General features: G+C 46.1%; 1 protein-coding gene across 2 annotated transcripts; it reads left to right on the top strand.

Annotated features, from left to right (window-relative positions):
- The first annotated feature begins 277 nt into the window (after positions 1-277).
- Positions 278-8,110, top strand: TNIP2 (TNFAIP3 interacting protein 2). 2 transcript variants are annotated; one of them, XM_072335630.1, is made up of 6 exons: positions 278-1,163; positions 3,214-3,519; positions 5,194-5,277; positions 5,822-6,103; positions 6,547-6,678; positions 7,149-8,110. In XM_072335630.1, the coding sequence occupies exons 1-6, from the start codon at positions 717-719 to the stop codon at positions 7,428-7,430; spliced, it is 1,533 nt and encodes a 510-aa protein (XP_072191731.1). In that variant the 5' UTR covers positions 278-716; the 3' UTR covers positions 7,431-8,110. The 2 variants fall into 2 exon arrangements, with proteins under 2 accessions (XP_072191731.1, XP_072191730.1); XM_072335629.1 differs by having other exon boundaries at positions 5,188-5,277.
- The last annotated feature ends 289 nt before the right edge of the window (positions 8,111-8,399 follow it).

Here is an 8,399-nt window from a genome sequence, read left to right as displayed (position 1 = left end):
TTAACCCTTTCTAGCACAATGGAGGTAACAAAGCAATGGCTTTCTTTCTGTCACCAATCTATGGAATCAGACAATAGTTCATGTCGGGAGGTCCCTAACTGCTCAAAGTGCTTCATTGTCTTCGAGGGGGAAAATGTTTCCTTTGCATCCAACCGCAGCCTTCACAATGGGTTAAACGAATCCGTACCGAGCAGCTGGCATTCACAGCTCGGCCCCTTCCCCACGCCTCCCGTCTGACCCCGCGGCCTCTCTCCCTCTCGCGGTCCCCTCAGGGGGCGGCGGCCCATCGGCGCATGCGCGGCCGTCCGTCGGGTGGGCGCGGGCCGAGGTGCGTTCGTGGGGAGGGAAGTTCCCTCCTGGGCCCGGAAATCCCCGCAGCTCCTGCTGGGGCGGCGCGGCTCTTTCGCAAGGCCGAGCTTAGCTCTGCTCGCAGCCCCCCGCTCCTGGGCAGCTCTCAGCGCCGTAATCCCTTCTTTCTACTCCTCCTCCTCCTCCTCCCCCCGGCTCCCAGCCCGTCCCATCCCGGCTCTCTGCCCCTCGGGGTTCCCCCGCTCCGCGGCCCGAAGCCTCCCGCAGGCCGCCCCGCCGCGGGCTTCCCCGCTCCGTAAGCGGCGGCGGGCGGGGCCCAAGGCCTTAAAGGCGGGCGGCTCTTCCTGCGCCGGGGAAGGCGGAAGAGCGAAGCGCCGGCAGCCGCCTCGGCCCCGTCCGCGGTTTCTATGCGCCTGGCCGGGTTACCGCTCGGCCCGGAGGACGGAGAGCGAAGCCCGTCCCCCGCCATGTGCTCGGTGAGCGAGGCCGGCAGCACCGACCCGCTGGTGGCTCGTTTCAGGCAGGTGGAGGAAACGCTGGAAAAGCTGCACCGGGAGAACAGGAGCCTGAAGAGCAAAGTGCCCCGTTACAACGCGCTCTGCACCCTGTACCACGAGTCCGCGCAGCAGCTGAAGCACCTCCAGCTGCAGCTCGCCGCCAAGGAAGCCACGGTGCGGGAGCTGCGGGGCAGCCTGGCCCGGCAGCAGCAGCAGCAGCAGGCGGGGGCTGGCGGGGAAGGGGCCGAGCCCGCCCGCTCGCTGGTGGAGAGTCTGCTGGAGCAGCTGGGGCAGAGCCGGGAGCGACTGCGGGACAGCGAGCGGCTCTCGGCGCTCAGAGTGGAAGCGCTGAGCCAGGTGAGGCGGTGCGGGGAGCTGCGGAGTGCGGTATCTAAAGGGGGGTGTAAGATGGAAGGGGAGCGATTCTTCAGCAGGGTCTGTTGGGACAGGACAAGGGGAAATGGTTTCAAACTAAGAGAGATTTAGATAAGGTGTAAGGAAAAAAGCTTTTTATAATAGCGGTGGTGGGGTTGCCCAGCTCTGCTGGATGTGCCACCCCTGGACGCAGCCACGGACAGGCAGGAGGCTCTGACACCTCATGGAGCTGGAGGCGTCTCTGTGCATTGCACGGTAGTTGGACCAGAGGGCCTTTAAGGCTCCCTTCCAACTCAGAAGATGCTATGAACTCCTTGCATGATGAAGTAGTAACAGTCGGTACAAATGAAGTACAGATGATGGGTAACGCTGCTTAGTACAGATGATGCTTTCTCCGTTATCGTTGTGAAAGGCTGTTGTTGTATTGACAGCGAAAGTCCTTCAGCATTAGGAGCTTTGTGCTCTGCATAGTGATGAGGCAGAGCCGGGCAGACAGGATCCCTTTTCTGATGCAGCACAGAGCTGTGCCCCCTCCCACCCCCAGGCACTATCTGTGGAGCTGCCGCTAAGACTTTCCTGTGCTCAGTCTAAGAATGCTGGAAGAATTTCGAAGCGTTTCTTACTGTCTGCAGCCGTGTAAAGGAGGAATTTCCGAACCAAGAGGCAGTACTTAAAATTGAAACGAGTGTTCTTGTCATAAGCCCTCTCTTGACCTGATGTTTGCACAGAACGTTTTCCACATATGACGCTCGCCTAAAACACATGTAAATGTGTTCAGGTCTGGAAATTTCCTAGTAAGAGATGATCTTAGTGGCACTTGCAGACCGGTGGGATCCAAATATGTTCCGAAGTCTGATGCTGAATGCCTTTAATCTGTAGCAAAGGGGAAATTCAGCACCATGTGAAAGGATGTAAGTGTTAGTAATAAGAACGAGTACTGATTCTGTAAGTTAGACTGACAGTTACTTCTTTAGAAATACAGTGCTGAAATCAATGCCACTAAAAAGAATGACAAAAAAAAGACACTTTCTGAAGTCATTGCCCCGTGTGGTGGTGGTGCTTCCTCTGACTTTGATGCTCCTGAAGGACTAGGAGAGGTCGAGTCAAGCTTGACTGCTTGCTCGGTGTCTGTGCTGGCACCCAGGGCAGCACCAGCTCTGCAGAGATCTGCCACTCACTGGCATCCTTTGCTTTATGAGGATGATGGGCACAGACTGCTTTTGGCCAAGTCAGGACTGGTGTAGTATGAGTGCGGTCATACCTGTCTGTCAGCTGCCTTCTTCCCTCTCAGAGAACCTAAGTTAGATGCTAACTTGCTGCAATGGGGACGACCCACAGTCTTGATTCAACGAGAATGTGCAGCAATGAGATACGGGTTTGTTTTATAAGAGTATGCAAGGAGTCAGCATGTTGGAATCAGCATGTTGGAGTCAGCTATGGCCAGTAGTTACTGCTGCCACAATTTTGTTTGGCTGTTTGCTCGTCCTGACCACTTTTCCTAGGTGGGAAAGCTGCTGCTCTGATGTGCCCTTGTCTCCATTCCAGGCAATACAGATGCTTGGCTTTTGTTAAGATGACTTACCAGTTCCAGTTTTTTGGGTGTTGTTATTTTTGAGGCAGGTCTCTCCTGGTAGCCTGGTCATTTAGAATGCAGGACTAGGAAGCGTTTCTCAGTCACCACAGCTATTCCTTTTATACTGCGTGCTTCTTTGAAGTTCCAGCTTTGGTTTGTAGCTGCCACAAATGGGTTTCATAAAATCGTGGCATATTTTTTTGCATGTTTCTGTGCTCTTCACTGTGCTGACCTGAAGTGCTTGGGTAGCTGCCTGGGCACTTCCCGATTCTGACCGATTGACTGATCTGTCAGTTCTAAGGTTGTGGGTTTATATAGAAATGGATCTATTTTTACCTTATAAGTACTTTGCAGGGAGCATAGGAGCAATATGGAACTGCTGCAATCTACAATTCTATCTTATGCTTTGGCTTTTGTGTTCACTACGCTTTAAATAACTTCCTCCTCCCTTATGTTTAGGAGGTGCAGAAGTTGAATCAGCAGCTGGAGGAGAAAAACGCAGAGATAGAGCAGATGATAAATCAGCCTCCATACGAAAAGGAGAGAGAAATCTTACGACTTCAGAAGAGCTTGGCAGAGCGAGAGAAGGCTCAGGCCACCAGTGATGTTCTGTGCCGGTCACTCACTGATGAAACTCACCAGCTTCAACGCAAATTAGCATCCACAGCAGAAATGTGTCAACATCTGGCAAAGTGTTTAGAAGAGAAGCAAAGAAAGGAGAAGGGGAATTCGGATGACCAGATTGCTACTGAAAGATCTAATCAGGTATCTTTACAGCTATGTTTTGGGCACGTACTACCAGCTTCTGAGGTACTTGTTATAATACAATAGTTAGTTATAATTGGGGAGGAGTGAGAAACAAGCCTTCAGATAATTTGACTCACTGATTGCAATTCTTCCCTGCACATACAGCAGGCAGATGCCTTCTGAGACTGAACAATGTGTGCATCACTAGATGGTGCTGTGTTTTTGAAGCTGACATGTGATGACTGCTGTAAGCATCTAAATCACAAAACAAGGAATAATTTTTTTAAAGCAGTATTTTTATTAACAACTCTACGGCACGTGGCTTTGCACGTGTAGTATGGAGCTGCAGAAGGTTGGTTAGGAAAGAGCAGGTCAAAATGTCTTACCTATTTTTGCTCTGGGGTTCCCCTTTGCCCTCCCACTCTGAGGTAATGTTTCTCTCCAGCAGGCGTGTTTAGACAAACTGCTTCATGGTAGGGAAGGGATAGAAATGGCCTTGGTGGGGGAGCTGCAAACACCTGGATTTTGCCACACAGTGTTGTGGCCTTACAACATCGTCACCTTACTTACAACATCGTCACCTTAGTTGAAGCTTTTCAGTGTAGGGCAGGGAGTGTTGTTCCGCTCTTCCAGAACTCACAGTGGGTTGCAGCGATGAAGTAATTCATGAAAATACCATAAGTGAGTAAAATTAGAGGCGCTGCTTCTAAAACCAGATAGGATGAGTGAGATGCTGTAGCACGGCATAGCATATGTTGTTCTGTTGTGTGATTTTTATCGTGTAGTGGTGCAGCTGCGTTTCAGATGATCGTGCACCAATGACTTTGTGCTACGTGCAAGCATAGGTCACTTCCACTCTGTTAAACACTCAGGGAGCACTTCTAAAGGAAACCTAATCGTGTTAAAACTGCCTGTAAGAAACAGATAGAGGTGGGGTTGGTATGAGAAGAAAGGACTTTATAAGGGACTTGAAACTTCCAGTATTCTCATACTTGGTATAATTGATAGACAGGAAACTTGATTGACTTTGATGTATGTAATAACTAGCTAACCTTGTCCAGCGGGGACTTCCCTGTTGAAGAGAAATTTCAGAGGCAAGTACTAGCTGATTCTAGGGAATTTTGTACTAAAGTGTTCTGTATTACTCACGTACACTGGGGTTTTTTAAAGCAGATGTCACAACCGTATAAAAAAAAAACTGGTATCCTTTCAGTCGATTTAGAAATTACTATTAAAAAAGCCGCTTGCTTTCTCGTAGGAGCCAAAATTGACAGTAAGAGCAGAGCAAGATGAAGCCATGTCTGTGCCCTTGTCATGTATTTTCCCCACTCCAAATACGTGGTTTCCAAGAACTTCATGTCAACTGCCAAGTGCTGTTGTCAGCACTGTAGACCCTTTGGCATGTGAAGTGTGTGTTACTGGCCTTGTTGCCTCAGGAGGCTTCGACTGAGATCTGATTTGTATGAGACCACACAGACATTTAAAAGGAGTACTGAGGCACTTAAAAAACAAACCTGATTACATGGTGCTTATTAAGATGTAAAGCTGTAGACTGTCCTCTTAGTATGGGAAAATAGAGAGAAAGGAGGCAGATGTACACACTGGTGTTACTGATAGCAAGTACTTATAAAAGAAGTTACTTCCAGTAGAACAGCATAGCTTCATAACGCTTTCTTTATCTGAAAGTTACAGGTATTAGACAATGAAACTTCGCTTCAAGCCCTTATCTGCAAACTACAAGAGGAAAACAGAATGTTAAAACAAAAAGTAGCTCACGTGAGTACTTCATTTTGTATTAAAGAAGAATTGGATTGTTTTGAATTACAGTATTTGGGTTAGCCAGGCCTACCTGTTCCAAACTTAAAGGCCAGTTTAATGCAATTCCACGATGGTTTTAGTCCTTTCAGCATGGCAGTCTTTGTTCTCTTGGCCAAGAACAGCTTATTATGTTATTTTAAATCTATTTTAGTTATTAAAAATACACTGCAGAAGGAAATGGCTTTCTTAGTCCTTCCCTGCATTGATATTCCACTCCAGAAGAACGGCACTAGTTCAAGGGTGACTGCCAACCCTTTGCATTCCATATAATTTAATGCCATCTCTGTGACTTGGCAGATGGGGACAGCTGCCTATGGAGGCACAGTTTATGGGTTAATGACCTTCTGCTCTCCCACAGAGTAGCTCATCGGTGGTCAGTGGTTGAGACAGCGTACTGTGTACTAGATATGTAGAGAAATTTGGGTCCTGCCTGTGTAGACAATCCATGAAAGCCTGGAAGTTTGGCATCTTCGTGTTGTGACGCTACTGGGTGGTCTTTCAGGTGGAAGATTTAAATGCAAAATGGCAGAAGTACGATGCTAGTAGAGATGAGTATGTGAAGCGACTCCACTTGCAGCTGAAAGAGCTGAAGTCGCAGCTGGAGCAGCAGCACGGCGTAGCTTCAGCACAAACCAATTCTGAGCTGATGCAAAAGGAGATACTCCGGCTGAACAAGCTGCTGGAAGAAAAAATGAATGAGTGCAAAAAATCAAGGAGAGAATTAGAAGAAGTGAAGAAGGCCAGAGAAGGAGATAATGAGCGCATACAAATGCTGGAGCAACAGGTTAGCTTGTTTTTTTCCCCCCTAGATTTGGGAATTCTTTCTTTTTAGCCAGACCTCAAATGTTCCCCTTTTGCCACTTGTCTTGCTTCATCGGGCTATTTAACAGCACTTGGAAAAAGAAACCCTCCCTAAAGGATTATATGCAGCTCTGCTGCCGTTACAGTATTTTTATGTCTGTATTTGACAAAATAGTACAAATATGTAAGATCTGAAAAAGAAATACAGCCGCCTTTAAAGCACAGATATGATAGAGATGGTCTGAGATTCTGGAAAGAAATGCTTACAAAGCAAAGAGTCTCAGCCTCGACTATTTGGGAGCTATTGGTAATAGGTGAGTGGTTGGACTGGATGATCTTTTAGGTCTTTTCCAACCTTGGTGATTCTATGATTCTATTTAATCTCACCCTTACTCTTAGTAAAATATTAACATAATTCTTTTTCAGGTCCTAGTTTATAAAGATGATTTCACATCAGAGAGATCAGACAGGGAACGAGCACAGACTAAAATACAAGAACTTCAGCTGGAAATTTCATGTCTGCAACACCAGCTAGCAAGAAGACAAGAAGGCAAGAAGGTAAACAGGCAAAACAACAGTTTTTCAATTGAGAACATCTCATCTACAATGTACTCTTAGGAAAACATTAAGAAATCTTAGTACTTCTAAAACCATTTCAGTTCAACGCAGCATCACATACTTTTGGTTCATGGCTTTGTGTTCTAGTAGAAATGCATCCCGCAACATACATATCTCTTTCCAGCCCATTTTCCCTCTTTTCATTGACCACAGTAACAGTGAATTGTTATACGGAAGAGAAGGCAAATTGACTTTTGTAACAGTGGCGTCTTTAAAGTCTCATGCTGGCTCTGACCTGTTTTCTACAAGCCTGCTTTTTCTTAATAGAACTTTAAAAATGTTGCCTATTCTATTTCCAGATCATCAGGTAAAGACATGAGCCACGTTCCAGATTAAGGTGGTAAAATTATTTTGGAGATAGGTAGACTTCTACTACTTTTTTTCTCAAGAGCTCTTCTTTCTCTTTCTAGGACTCCAGAGATGCAAGTAGTCGCTTCAGAGTTCACACTGGTAACCAAAATCATATGCATGTACAGACAAAAGTGGAACACCTACGAGGCAGCAGCCCAGGCCAACCAGGTGCAAGAAGAACAGCCTCACAGTCTGAACAGACTTCCCCACCTGCAGACAATGGAAACTCAGGATCAGAGGGCAGGGCACAGGGTGAACTTAGATGTCCTCATTGTATGAGGTTTTTCAGTGATGAACTCAGTGATGAATTTCTCAAGCACGTTACGGAATGTTGTCAATGACGATGTGATGTGAGGCACATCAATCAATCACTACTCTATAGACAGTAAAACTTGGCCCATCTCCTATGGTCCTAGGAACTAGGAGGACAAACAGGATCTACCTCTTATTTGATTTCACCTTTTCATGGACTCTATGAAAAGACCTGGAGAAAAAGCAAAATGTTTTTGTGAAGAACGTAACAATTGCAAGCAATGCAAGCTGCAAGCATAATGCAAACTCTATGAACTAAAGAAAACAAGATGTAGTGGTAGCTGCCTTTAGACTGCAGTTTGACTCTTGAGTCTGATTGTTCGCAACAGTCTGAAGGCTCATGGAAAAAGAGTCACTGAACTTGAAAACATCATTCTCTTCCAAACAGCACGTGCTGAAGAATGGGGAAGGAGCAGTTTGGCACAAGATAAATCTTCTTGTACTTTATCTGGATTTAAAGTGAAAGGATTTTCTTGGAGATTGAAGCTGAACTGGAAAATCCTTGTGTTCAACTGAAATCAGGAGAAGGAAAGGAAAAAATTGCAGGGCTGGTTATTGACTAACACTAGCCTGTCTCTTTGCACAGAAACAATGTACAGGGATATTTATTTTCTTTTCTGTGCCATAAAGAATTTACACATTTGTGTAATTATTGACTGTATTCCAATTTTACTTAAGTATTTTTATAATAAAAGCAATCGTGCAGTCACTTTACTCTATCAGCAGTCAAAAGTATCTTTTAGTGTATTTAAGTGTAAGAGAGTCTGCTACTTAGTGGCTTACTAAATGTCATGGTTTCAGGTATGAGTTATTCCATTCCTGCAGCGATAACCAGCATCTCAAGCTATATTCAAATATGTTGAAAATCACTCATTTAAAGGACAAATGACATTTCAGATGCATGGGAGTAAATTTAATGCCCTACCCTGCTGCACAACATTTGTGACTCGGCCATTGCTAGCTTCAGTTTCTTCATGTCCTGTCTCCACTGGAGGTAA

The sequence above is a fragment of the Excalfactoria chinensis genome, chromosome 4 (genome assembly GCF_039878825.1).
Source record: "Excalfactoria chinensis isolate bCotChi1 chromosome 4, bCotChi1.hap2, whole genome shotgun sequence".
In the NCBI taxonomy this organism is placed as follows: Eukaryota; Metazoa; Chordata; class Aves; order Galliformes; family Phasianidae; genus Excalfactoria; species Excalfactoria chinensis.
Note: the sequence above shows the minus strand (reverse complement) of the source record. Positions and strands in the feature narration are given on the sequence as shown.